Below are 13,998 nucleotides of genomic sequence, written 5' to 3'. Positions count from 1 at the left end.
TCATAACAGACTCCTCATAATACAGCCTCATCAAAGTAGCACGCTGTGCTTTGCAGGGAGGCTGCTGACAACTCTACCTGTGACACCCATACACTTAACTGCAATCCAAGCCCAGGGGCAACAACGTGGTCCCCAGGCTGGTGGTCATTTTGTGTAAAAGGAAGTAGAGCTGCAGTCATCTATGACCTATGTGCCGAGTCTGGGCCAAGGCCAGAGATGGTACAGAGCTTCACAGCAATGCACCGGGCCCACTCCTGTCCCCTCATGGCAAGGAGGTTCTTCTCAGGAACCCATAACCTGTACACTTTCCAAAGGTGATCTTGATTTTAACCCCAGAATAACTATGCCATTTAACCTGTGGCCCCGAAGGATCAACCACCACATCTGCCCTCTCTGTACCCTGGTGATGAAGGCTCAGGGAGAGTCAGCTGTTCTAAACTGGCCAACAGAAGGAAAGGCTCCAGCAGGATCCCCTGGGCAGGTCCATAGCCCAAAAGCACCTGTCTTACCCAAAACTGACAAAGAAGTTCCCATACCTTTTTTCTTTTTTTCTGCTCATATCCTGGGCTTTATAGTTAACTCTTTAGTTTCAAAACCAAACTTAATTAAGAGCTTCCATTACTCTAACTGTATTAGGTTATTGTAACTGTTTGTTTTTGTTGTTTTCTGAGGCAGTCTCACAATATTGCCAGGCTTTGTTCCTCTGGCCTCAGCCTTAGGATCACAGGCTGGCACCACTGTGCCTGACCTGCACCTTCTCTGTTGGCTTGGAAGACCAGAGTGAAAGAGGAGCCTTTAGGATTCCTTAACTATGGTGTTGCAGGTGGCGAGGAGCTGGCTGAAGCAGCTTTGGACATCATGCTCACGCCACAGGCATGCCTGGCCCTCTCTATCAGGCCTGCTCACCGTAACCACCTCTCCCCAGGGAATAGGACATGGCCAGCCCTACGCCCAAATGTATGGCTCTGCTCACGTCTCTTCTCTGAGCTCTTCTCTTCCTCTGTTGTAAGGTGGACTTGGAATGGCACGTGTGAGAATGAAAGGTACTAGACGGGGTGGCTGGTGCCACAGGTCAGGCATCTTTCCCCCAGTCCAGTGAGCTCTCAGCCACCACCCAGTAATGGCATTTCTTCACCCTGTCCGCTGAGAGTGGGGAGAGGCTTAGGTGACCTTTGACCTGTGAAACCCTTCATGGTGCAAGGATCTCTAACTGAACTGCATCTGTGGAGGCATTCCTCTCTCCCAGCTGCTGCTGGGTGCTGAGGACTGTGTGAGGCAGGGGACAACGGTGACCAACCTGTCACTACCTCTGCAGGACTCATTCATGATCAAATACAGAACACAATTACAGGTGGTGACAGACCTGAAAAGGAACATTATCCTGCCAGTCAGGGCTAACTGAAGGAGTAGTTTCTGAGCGGAGTGAATGGGACTTCATAGCCACTTTAGGAAGGCTGCGGCAGGAAGCCGTAGCAGGAACCACATAAGCTCCACACAGTGCTATCTGCCTGTGAAACCCCCCACCCCGTCACCAGTCACATGCCAAAATGTATTAGAACAGCAGGGTTCAGGGGACAAAAATCTTGCCTTTATTCTCATTCCCACACCAGCCAGACAGGGCGCCCATAATATCCTCTCAGAGCCCATGAATGGTGGGAACTGAGATTCCCATTCTACAGGGCAGAGGGGACCGAGCAGGTGCTAGAGTCAGAGCCACAAGCACTGGCATCACTTGTGGTCCTTTCTTTATCCAGTTCTTCATTCAGTGAGTCCTGTGCACTCTCCCCACAGACAGTAATCTAAGCACATCATCAGGAGGGCAGATGAGCAACTGTCTATGCTTCCTTCACGTTACTAAAAGTCACACAGGTACAAACCGGCAGGAGGGCCTCACTCCAGCTACTAGACATTACTGAGCTCTTTTATGCATGCAATCACCAGTCTCTCAGCCTGCCGGGCACTGTGATGAGCCCCAGGTGGGCAGGCTGTCACATGGATAAGGCTGCCAGGTTTACTGTCATGCAGGATGATGTGGGGAGCAAGCAGAGTGTACTGCACTGAGTGGCACGCCAATATCAACGCCCACCTGCCTCGTGCTTCATGCTGTGCCCTTCACTCTACTGCTGCCTACCTGCTCACCACTCCCCATCGGCTCTGGGAGGCGCCTGCCACCCACTGTCATCTCGGTCCTGAACTGAGCCTATGACCTGGGCTGTGGCAGGTGCCAAACAAGTCTTTGTGAAACCCATGAACACAGGACAGGCATTTTCTAAAATGTCACCTATAAAACTGGTCTACACAGACAGGACCATCATACACAATGCACACAAGTGGCTTCCAGACAGTGATGGGGGATGTGGGCACACACTCACATGACCTGTGCCCTTGGCAGTGCTCACACTCAGGAGGAGCCAGCCTGTCTCAGCCTGCAGGGAAAGCCTGCTTTGAGAGCACAGTAAACACCGAGACTCATGTGCAAGCTCTCCTAGGCAGAACAGTCCCAGGCCATCTGAAAACAAGATGCTCTGCCGCCCGACTCCTCATATATTCTCCTCAAAGGCTCTCAGTACCCACCAAGCAGTGCAGACTGGCCAGGCCCACCTAAGCTCATCTGGGACGCCTGTGCTCCACACGCTTACCACATCTTCCGTTGAGACAGAGTGGAAGTTCAGCCTGTGCAGGGGCTGGTGGAGGGGAGGCTTGTGATGGGGCAAACTCAGCCCCGGGCCCTGAACTGAGCAGAGCTTACCCCTCAGCCTGCCACTGAGGATGCCTAGGAGATAAGGGCAGCAGCCACCACCTCTGTGAGGACAGATTTGCCATTGTGTTGTCAGAGCCACCAAGGACAGAGGAAGGCCAGCTTTCCAGGGAAGCACTGGTGATACCTGAAAAGCTGTGGCCTACAGCCCAGCCTCTCTGCACACAAGCCCCCAGAGCAAGAGAAGACAGAAGCAGGGCCGGGCGTGCAGACACCGTAGGAGAGCCCACAAGCTCCTGGGGTGAGTAAAGACTTGCCTGGAGCAACAGGACCAACCAAACCATCGGCAAGCCTGCCAGCGGGTGGCCACCAGGCTCTGCTGCTTGCTGAGGAATGACTGCTTGGGAAATGGTCTCCAGCTGGCCCAGCCCTCTGAATCCCACAGGACTTTCGATCTCACTTGGTAACAGGCCCTTACCATAGAGAGGTCAGGTCCTCAGCGCTCTGCAAGACACACGCACGCATCTCCAGGCTGTTCCAACTGGGACACTGTCCCTCCTCCCTGTCCAGGTTCTCTGCCTGGCCCCACTTACCCAAAGGCTTCCTCTGCCGACTCTAGTCAGCAGCCTTTCCTCCATTAAATGTTGCAGACAAGAAGAACTGATCTTCCACTTCATGGGGCCCATGCCCTTCCTTCCGCTTTCTACAAGCACCTTCATGATAGGAATGAGAGCCATGCTCTTTCCTTTTTCTCCACCTGTTATGGTCTATTTTTAGATGTCCCCTGACAGCCTCCTGCGCTTAAAGTTGGGACTTTCAAAAGTCGATTGTAGACTGGTGGGGGGAGGGAGGAAAAAAAAGTCAATTGTAGGGCCAGGAATTTAGCTCAGTGGTTCTGCTGCCTGCCTCATAAGCACAAGGTACTGAGTTCGATTCCCAGTACCCACCCCCCAAAAAGATAGTGGTTCTGCTGCCTGCCTCATAAGCACAAGGTACTGAGTTCGATTCCCAGTACCCACCCCCCAAAAAGAAAGAAAGTCGATTGTATTAAGGGGCAGGATAACTGGCTTGCAGTTTGAAGGCAGGGTCTGGTTGGAAAGTGCAGGTAATGTGGGTGCGGCCTGGAAGGGTCTATTTTCTGGGTTCCTCCTCCTTACTTAGCTTCCAGCCACCATGCCCTGAGAAGACTTTTCCTACCATGTCTATCTGCTATGCCATTGTACCTGGGAGCCAGGGGACTAGACTGAAACCTCCACAAACTGTGAGCCAAAATAAATCTCTCATTTAAGTTACAGGTGTCAGGTATTTTGTCCCAGCAACAAGGAAAGTAACTAAGACAACACCTTTTCCTAAATCCCTCACAATAGGGCTGGCAATATAGGAAGTGCCTCCTCTAAATATCCATTAAATACCTCTGTTTAGCATATGTCCAGATCAGTATTTATTTATTCACTGATCTGAAAACACCCGGATGTCTAATGAGTAGTGAAGCCCTGCTTCCCTGCAAGGAAGGGCCACTTACTCAATGTGCCCAGCAAACCCAGAACCTCTCGTGATGATTTGCCTGGTGCGACAGTTAACTGACTGCATCAATTTGAGTATGAAGTGCCCAACTAAACTGGATCAGCAGAGTTCTGAGTGTGGCTGAGAGGATTTACTGAAGACAGGAGACCCACTCTAGGGCAGTTTGTCACCCGCATGGTATAAAGGGGAAACAAAGAAGGAAGGCTCGCTTCTGTTTCTTTGGAGGAGCTCCAGTCTTCACCTTCACCTTGGACATCCTCTTAGTCTTCCAGTGCAGACCTTCAGCCTCCACAGATCCTTCAGGCTTCCATCGAGGACCCTTTTCACCTCCAGGTAACAGACGCGCATGGACAATGCAGTGAGCTCCAGGCCTCTTGACTGGGTCCTTCGGATCTTCTGCTCACAGAGAGCCCTTTGGCGCTCTCTCTCATGTGACTCTGTGGGAAGCCACTGTAAGCCAATTTTATCAATTCTTGTACATACGTGTATCTTGCATTAAATCTGTTTCTCTAGTAAGCCCTGACTGATACTCCTGGTGTTTGTCATTTCCCTCCAGGTGTCACAGCCAAAGGCTCCTGGAAGCAGGACCACATCCCTTCCACACTTGCACACAACCAGGGGGTTCTGGAACCCTCGGTTCTTTTCAGTGGGAAGGAATGAAGTTAAGTACAAATGACTTTTCCAGCTTGAGACCGTGGGGCTTTCTTGAGGACAGTGGCCAGCTGAAGAACTGGCAAGACACGCAGCTGGTGGCACGCACCTCCACACACAGCCCAGCGGGGCCAGCTCCCAACTGCTCCTCCAGTTGATGGATACCAATCCCAGGGATGACATCAGCTGAAGAGTCATTTTAGGGTCAGTGCCACAGTCGGGCAGAGTCTGCCTTGGCATTTGCTCTTCAGGCAAAAGGACATATTCTCATCTACTGACACTGTCACAGCTAACAAAGGAACAGGGAGGACAAGGACTTAAGTCAGTGAAGGCCAACCTTGTAGAGCTTTCAGTGGTAACAAACAGCCCACTGCAGCATGCGTGCCATAGGTTTGCCACCGCTGAACTTGTTAAGAGTCACAGGACTTAACGTATGCTGACGGTATGTTCTGCCAAGGTGCACCTACAGTTTTTTGTTGTTTGTTTTGTGGTACCGGGGATCGAACTCGGGTCCTTGCGCTTGCAAGGCAGGCCACTGAACCGCTGAGCTAAATCCCCGGCCCTGTTTTTTGAGACAGAGTCTCACTATGTAGTTGAGACTGACCTGGAACTCACTATGTAGACCAGGCTGGTCTCAAACTCACAGCGATCCTCCTGCCTCAGCCTCCCGAGTGCTGGGAACACCTAGAGTTTTTCCACCTTTTTTTTTTTTGAATAAGCAGTGGAACGCTTCTGTAAAAGCACTATATTTAGTTAGTGAATTTTTCCTGCAGTTTCTGGCACCAAGTGAGTAACTGAAACAACACTGCCACAGCCAGTGTGGAAACAGGCTACAGATGTGTTTGTATGCTGGTTCCTCTGCTCCCATGGCAGAGGGACAGAGTGCCCAGTCAGGCCTCTCCCAGTCTCCTACCCCATTCCTTTAACCTCAGGTATATTTTACAGCTTGGAAACTGAGGCAAAGATAAACTGGAACCTGCCCAAAGCTCCACATAAGGAGTGAGCAACAAGGCCAGGATCCTGGCTTCAAAGCAATGCCCACGCCGCCCCTACTGCCCCCCTTGGGCTCTCTGAATGCCTCACCTGATGCACCACTGCTGTGCTTGAGGCAGGTACAGACAGGCATGGTGCCAGCCAGCATTGTCACATAGCTGATGACTGAATAGCTCCTCGGGACTCTGGAGGGCTGTACCTGCGGTCCTGGGTCACTTTGTCATGGGAGCATGAAGAACAGCTCCGTGCACCCTCCCTGGGGCTAGCACTGGGGTTGCCTGCCTATGTCTGCGGGTGGGGGGGTGTCTGTGTGTGTGCAGGGTCAAGTCTTAAATTCCCACTCTGTTTCAGAGGCAGTGCCAATGACATCCTGTCACTGCAGGTTCTTCATTTAGCTTCGCCCCAGCCCTCCACCAAGCCAGGAGAGAGCCCTCTGCTGCCATGTGGCTAGTGACATGTCTGGCTGTTACCCCTGTCCTCCCTCACTACTTGTGCGAGGTGTTTCCTGGGCAGACATGCCTCTTGTCGCTGCAATTTGAGCTCTGGCATGGATCTCTGTCTGCCAGCAGGTAGACAAAGAGCAGCCGCTCACCCCCAGGTCCATTCATTCTGCTCCTGCAGGAAAGTTTTAAATCCAGGGGTTCTTCATTCCCGGCTCTATCCTCCCAGGGTTCAGCATATAGTAGCTGCTCAATAATATGCGGTTGCTTTTTCAGTAGAGGTCATGCTGCAACATCCAGGCTGGCTTCTAACCCCTGGGCTCAAGTGATCCTTCTGCCTCAGTGTCCTGGGCACTAGGACTAAAGGGTATGCCACTACATCCAGCTAGGCACGTACTTTTGATGGAATAAAGTACTCATCTCGAGGTTAGTCGGTTAGTCAATGATCTGTTTACTCAGAACATAGGAAAGAAAAGCACTTGATGGAAGTTTGAGCCTCTTACCCATCTCTTTGAAGCTTGGGCATTTGATCAGACTGTGATTGTTTGTCTCCTTTAAATTGCATTAGCAGATGGTGTTTGACTTCAGACAAAATCACACATCTCATTAATTTTGGCAAATTACTTTATGCCAGTCCCTAACAAACACCAGGACTGCTCCTAGTCCACCACTGGAGCCTCCGGCTTCAGGAGACCACCCATTTGGTGCCAAGGGCTACAATGTCACTTGGTCTGGCAACCCCTGCCAGGGCTAGTGTTACTCCATAAGTATTTACCCATAAAGAGCCTGAAGACTTGTCCACGATCACACAGCTGGTGACTACATGGCTGGGATCAGAGCCCAGATCTTTCCAACTGCAAAGAAATGCTCTTTCCACAAAGCCTACAAATGCCACCAAGTGCCAGGGGTTTTGCTGTGGGCTTAAAATCTGATTAAAAGTTGCCTTTCCTTTAAGCAGCGGGCAGGAAAAGAGAGAGGCTCAGGAGGAAGGACTTCTGCCAGCAGGCAGAGGCTCTGACTTCAGTGCAAGAGCAGATGCTCTCACCCTCTGGGCAGTGGCCTGAACCTTACAGAGGGACATCACATCACGCCTGTTGCGGTCCCATGCAAGACTTAAAAAGCTGAGCTGCCTCTCAGGCTGAGCCCAGGGTTTATCGTGTCACTCCTAATCACAGTGGCTGAACGTAAAACATTAGGGAATGGACAAAAACCTCTGTAAGTAGCAAAGGAAGCCTGCCCTACCACTCTCACTGAGGGCTGGGGCACACCCCGCGGCACCCCTCCTCTGCTGCCATCGAGATCTAACTGAAACTGCCTGGCACTTGTCTCATCTCCCGTGTCTCCACCAGAAACACAAAGCCCTGTCAGGCACCATGGACCTGGACTCTGCGTTCTCCAGAAAAGGCAAGCTTTACCTCCCAGAAGCTGTCACTGCTCACTTCTACTCCAACGGAATCGTCGTAAGTGACAGACATTTCTTCAAAGGGTGAGGGCAGCAGCAAATGCTAAGAGGTTCAGAGGTCCACTCCAGATGCTCAGAATCTGCAGACAGACCTGTGAGAGAAAAAAACATTGCTGTGGTTTGTACAGCCCCGAGGCAAAAAAGCAAGTCGTCCCCATCTAAGGACTTCCCATTGCCACCTTTGCTTTACGTACAGAGCAGGCGAAAATGTTTCCTTTAAGTTGGAGGAAGTGATAATTTCATCAGCTCTGGCACTGATACGTGTTTTATATCACCAAGGAAAGCTCATCATCTTCCGAAAGCACTTGCTGAAGAATACTTCACATTCTCAGACCCACCCACTGATCCCTCACTGAAAACCCACCCCTCTCTCGAGGAAAGCAGAGGCCTGTGCAAAATACAGGCCAAGCAGGCAGTTTTTGGTCTACTGCTCGCCCACCTGGAGGGAGCCCATCTTAAAACCCTGTGGCAGAGTGAGGACTGGGTGGTGACCATTCCCACCTCCCGTGTCCGACCCCACCCACCAGAGTTCCCACCCGACCAATTATGGTGGGCACTGGGCCCCACCCTCATCTTGCCAGACAGATCTCAGCAACTGAAGCCTGGGATTCAGACCAGTTTATTTTGATACTGTGAGCTCAGCTAGAAAGAGAAAGACTTTTCAATCCCTTCTGAGTAAGAGTCAGTGACCTACAGGCCAGGCCAGGGCAAAGGGGTGATCACTTCACCTCCAGGGCCTTTGCAACCTGAATGAAACTGCTTCCTCAACCTTCTTCCTTCCCTGCAGCCTGCATCCCCCAGTGAACAGGCCAAAACCTTGACTTAGCAGGGGGTGGGGGGGTACATGTGTAGGGGGAGCAGCTCGCTCTCCTGGGGCACCCACAGTGCAAGGCTTTGTTCTGGGCACTTACTTATCAAGTGGCACTTTACTGCCTCCTTACATCCAGTTGTATCTAGAAAACACACACAGCCATGGGCCAAGCTGGCATTAGTATCATGCCTGATGGTATCAAAGGACAAAGGGACACAGGTCTCTCCAGATAGGTCACAAGGCAGGAGATCCAGAACTAGGGCAGGAACTCCAGAAGGTAGTCTAGCACCCAAGGAAGACAATGCTTCTTTGGAATCTGGGTGTCTGGCCTGCAGCCCACAGCACTGGAACAAAAGCAAAGACTTTGGGAATTCTTGAGTTTCCATTTGGCCTGTTTTGTCAAATATTTCTAAAACAGCTGGGTGTGGTAGCATACGACTATAATCCCAACACTCAGGAGGCTGAGGCAGGCAAGAGGAATGTTCTGAGTTTGTGGCCAACCTGGGCTATCTAGTAAGTTCAATACCAGCCTGAACTACATACACAGCAAGATCCTGTCTCAAAGAAAAAATAAAATAAAATTTTAATGGTCCAGAAACATTACTCTCAGCTACTACAAGAATATGGACATTTTAATAATACTATTTCTAAATAAGATGTTGCCACACAGACCAAGCCAGGAGAAGACAGAGAATTGCTCTCTTTCCATATTTCCAGGCAGTGCTGCCCTAACAGCCTCGGGACCTCAGGGAGAGCTACGAGGAAGTTGCTTTCAGAAATGACTGGTTACAATGGCTAAGCTGTGACAATCCACAAGGGCTTCCAGAATCCTGGAGTACTCTGGGTACTTCTGTCACCTTTAGTCCTCAAGACTGCCTGTGACCACAGCCTAGAGTCACCTACAATTAGGCTACCTATGCTGAAATCCTAGACCTGCGACTCACTGGCTGAGCAACAATGGGTAAGTGCACTACCTTCTCTATGCCTCAACTACTTTATCTATAAAAAAGACAATAACGGAACTTATATCACAGAAGATCCAAACACAAAGGGCTTAGAACAATACTTGGCCCATAGTAAGTGCTACAGACAGAGTAAATAATAATGAACTCAGTGCTGCTGTCATTATCACTGTGAAGTAATTAGTATTACTATCATACTTTTGTTTCTATTTTACGGTTGAGAAAACTGATGTTTTGGGATGTCAAATAACAGGCCCAAGGTCACCAAGTAACAAAGGTTACCTGACATGAATTCCACCCATTTTTTAGGGTAATATTCTCTCCACTACACCAAGATGTTTTCCAAAAAACGTTATCAGATTTAGGTAAGTCAGGTTTCTGTCACCTAACCCTAACTGCTGACTGCCAGGGTTTAGTCTCCTGGATACAGGGAGCACCCCAGCATGCAGCTCTCAGCACAAAGCAGGAACAGATGTTTATGGGGCACTTAAATGCCTCACACTCCAAACCACTTGGGCTGCAGAGGCAGAAACGGCACGGTTAGGAATGATGCCCTAACAACAGGCTCTTCACATGGACAGATCCTCACCATGGACACACTTGGTGATGGCTCCACTGCACAATCAAACCACCAAGGTATCACGAAGGCCACCTGGCTGGGCCCCTGCTGCTGTGTCTCACCTGTGGACTCCTACACTACCAGCCAGGGTCCTCCCATAGATACTCTTGCCCACAGTTGCAACAGCAGGGTCTCCTACCCAGAGAGGTGGTCTTCTTCAGGCACCTCAGAGAATACTAGGCCTCTTGGCACACGAGTCTCAAAGTGGCCCAATCAAGCCACTGCTGGAATGCCTGACAAGATCCTACAGCAGCTGTAGGGAGAGCAAGAGTAGACTGGCCCTCCCAATACTCATGTCCTGCCTGGATACAGTGTGGCTCCGACACTAATGGAAGATCAGTTCTATACGGGATTTATGAAGAGCCTACCAGTGCCAAGCACTAAGGAGAGGCTCAGCACAATGGCCAACTTACAGGGGCAAGAGCCTGGATCCCTACATCACAGTTAACAAAACCAAGACACACTTAAGTTGCTAAGAACACCCTAAAGAACATGTTTCCACTGGCCAGGGAACAAGAACACCTGGCAAGGGGACCTGCCAGAGCTGCACAGGGGAGGGCCCAGGTGAGGACTCCTTCCTTCCAACTGGCATCCTGTGCCACCTTGGCTCACATCATAACCACAGCCAGCGCACCCATCCTCATGGGCACTATTCAGAGCTGCTTGATCTCAACCAGCCCCCACCAAGTCTTCACCTCCCAACTTACATATCCTCCAAGAATATCTGGTTGTCTTTAATCTCAGTAAAACAAAACTAGGAAGACAAATCTCCTTTTGCAAAACTATACAAGGCATTCTGGACCCAATGACCTTGAAATTTCTGCACTGTCATTGTATCTGTGAGCTGTGATAGCTCAGAACTAAATGCATTTCCTTCTGTACCCTCTCAGTAGATTTCACTCAGGATCTCGCTGAACTTTGCAGTCTGAAGCAGCAAAGGCATCCGAATTCCTACAGAAGACACTGAGGCAGGGTAAAAAAGCAGGCACAGTGATGCGAAGAACTGAAGATATGCCAGAGAGGTAATAAAATAATGAAGATGAAAATGAAAATGCCCACGGGAAAAGCCTAGGACAGACTTCCAAGTCAGAAAACTCCAGGTCCAACCCCAGCTGTACTACTGAGCAAGGGTGACTGGGAAAACCATGATTTCTCCAGGCCCATGTTCCCAGCTGTGCCTCACGACACCTGAAGGTCCCAGGACCCCAGGCTGCAGCCGTGGCAGGGCCTCCTTAGATGGGAGCACTGTTCCTGGCCAGCACTGCAGGCTCCGTGTGTCCTCACTACTCCCTTCAACTGCACCCGACTGTCACAGGGCTGCATCATATAAACCCAACCACTGGACCAAGGATGTAGCTCAGTGGCGCCGTGCCTGCCTGACAGGTGCAAAAGTCCTGAGTTCAATTCTCAGTGTGACAAAACAAACAAATCCACTCAACTGCTATCACAGCACTGGGAAACCTGGAAGCACATCTGACGCTCAGAGTAATGCCACCCTTGGGACCTTGAGAGCAGGCTCTAGCACCCAAGTGGTGCTTTCACACTGTAGCTCCTACACCCACACTCCCTGCTCCCAGGGCTCTGCAGCATGGGCCCTATCCCACCCCATCCCCACAGCACCTGTACCACCTCAGCATCTGGTTTCTCCTGCTCCCTGCTGCTGCATACTCATAGTCTGTTCTCTCCAGGGACAGCTCGACGCCCTTCTGGCTCACACGGCACCGATGTGCAGCACCCAGCAGCAGCTCTGTCTTGAGCCAGACTCTCGATCCAATGAAGAGCTTATTTTCCTTACAGGACTATATGAAGATTAACAAGGGCAAATAAAAGTTGTCTGGCATACATCTGACACTCCCAAGGTGGTAGCCATTTCTCTTAAAACCAACATCCAGCTGGGCATGGTGGTGCATGTCTATAATCCCAGCTACATGGAAAGCTGAGGCTGGACGATCCTAAGTTTGAGGCCAGCCTGGGTAATTCAGACCCCATCTTGAGGAGTGAGGATACCACCCATGGAGCTACTCAAAAGTAGTGAGCAATGTCAGTGACCAGAGGTAGATATGGTATTCTCCTTTTCGTTGCTATTGGGATAAGCACACTTTCTGAGCCTGCCACCTACCACCAGTCCTTTTATTTTTATTTATTTACTTTTTGGGGGTATGGGGGATCGAACTCAGGCCCTTGCTCTTGTGAGGTAGGCAGAGGCACCACTGAGCTAAATCCTGGGCCCCACCAGTCCTGTCTTGACCAGAGATGAGGAAGTTAGTCATCACTTCCTGCCTACAGAGACCTCCACAGGTACCAGACCAATTTGTACATGTTTAATCCTAACAAAAACACTGTGAGGTACCACTTATCATCATGTACCTTGTAAGAGCAGGGAAACTAAGGCACCGAGAGAACAAGGAATTTCCCTCAAGATGTAAATAAAGGAAGCGACAGCCACGCTCTTAACCACTGACCATGACCACCTCAGCACTGAGCTGAGATCTTCCAGAACATAGAAAGTGGAAAGCCGAACACTGGCTGCAGTGTGCTGTGCCCTTGGGAGCTACTGCTCAAGTCTGTCTTTGTGAATGGTCTGCTAGTCTAAGCCTTTCAGACAGACTGAGCAAGTAATTCAGGATCTGGTCTGCATCTACCTCACTGGTATTTTGTGTCAATTACAGATGTTGCTCTGTCCCTTAACTTCTCATTCCCACATGGTGCCACCTGTCACTGATGTTCTTCATTTTAATGTGGCATTCTGGTCAGTATTTTCTATTAGCGTCAATGCTTTTTAATGTCCTATTCAGGAAGCCTTTCCTGTTCCCGAGGTTGCCCGCAGTCCCCTTTAAAGGGGTGTGGGGGGGTGGGAGGGGCTGTTCCTTTAAACTCAGGAACGGTTCTGCATGTAATGGTGGCACGAAGGTCAAGCTCCATCTGTTCCCACACAGGCACCCAACCATGGCAGCGCCCTTTGCTGAAAAGGGCTTCCTTTCTCTGTTTCAGTAGTGCCACGCCTCTCAGGTAGGCTCTCTTCTGTGGTGACAATGCTTCACTGTCTTAGTTACTGCACCTTTAAAGAATGCATGGAGTCCAGGTCCCATCTGCTCTTTTGTTCTTTCTAGGCCGCTTAACTACCCTTGGCCTTGGACATTTCCACATAAATCTCAAAACCTGTTGGTTCAGTTCCACCAACCAACCCTGCTCAGAGCTCCACTGAATCCTCCAGTCACTGACATCTCCGTGACACCTTCTTCCCTGCTTCGCTTCCTCCCCTCCTCCTCTTCTGTGGTGGGGGATTGAATCCAGGGCTTGTGAGTGCTTGCTAAGTGCTGCACATCTGAACTACATGCCCACTCCTTTTCATTTTTTATTCTGACATAAGGTCTACATTGCACAGGCTGGTCTTGAATTTGTGATCTTCCTGCCTCAGCCTCTTGAATAGCCGGCATTACACTGCCTAGCTCTTTTTTTAACTTGTAGAAATGAAAGCCTAAATTCATTAATGTTCAGCCTTACTTCTTTTCAAATAATATGCATGTAAAACTATAGATGTCCCCTAAGAACAGTCTGAGCTATATCCCAATCTCACTCATTTCTTATAACAGTTTCACAAGGTATTTATTTCCTTTCTACAGATGAAAAACTGAAGGTCAAGTTACTTATACAAAGTCATAATCTATAATAAATGATGTGACCAAGATTGAAAATCAGGTTGTTTAGTTCTAAAATCCAAGTTCTTCCTATTACAGTTAGTAAATTAGCAATTTACAGGTATTATGAATAAAACACTATGAAACTATCAAGAGAACAGGAGTCCTTTCTCCATAAAGTACATACACAGAACTGGAAA

General features: G+C 49.8%; 1 protein-coding gene and 1 long non-coding RNA gene across 4 annotated transcripts in view; one reads left to right on the top strand and one right to left on the bottom strand.

Moving 5' to 3' along the window:
- The window catches only part of Pacsin2 (protein kinase C and casein kinase substrate in neurons 2), a 28,557-nt gene extending 20,697 nt beyond the window's left edge, over positions 1–7,860 (bottom strand). For all 3 annotated transcript variants that reach the window (XR_004518110.1, XM_019208974.2, XM_010634390.2), the window contains exon 1: positions 7,722–7,860. Coding sequence is in view for 2 of the 3 variants with exons in the window: in XM_019208974.2 (XP_019064519.1) it covers positions 7,722–7,781 (60 nt within the window). In the remaining variant the exon portion in view is untranslated. The remainder of the gene's footprint in view (positions 1–7,721) is intronic.
- A 1,454-nt stretch (positions 7,861–9,314) lies between these two features.
- Positions 9,315–12,191, top strand: LOC104869245. The gene is made up of 3 exons (XR_782253.2): positions 9,315–9,540; positions 11,051–11,182; positions 11,849–12,191. It is a non-coding gene; the product is annotated as an uncharacterized LOC104869245 (long non-coding RNA).
- Positions 12,192–13,998: the final 1,807 nt, after the last annotated feature.

This window comes from Fukomys damarensis, unplaced genomic scaffold (assembly GCF_012274545.1).
Source record: "Fukomys damarensis isolate Sample0158 unplaced genomic scaffold, DMR_v1.0_HiC HiC_scaffold_19, whole genome shotgun sequence".
Taxonomy (NCBI): Eukaryota; Metazoa; Chordata; class Mammalia; order Rodentia; family Bathyergidae; genus Fukomys; species Fukomys damarensis.
The sequence above is the reverse complement of the archived record's forward strand: the minus strand, read 5'-3'. Positions and strand labels throughout refer to the sequence as shown.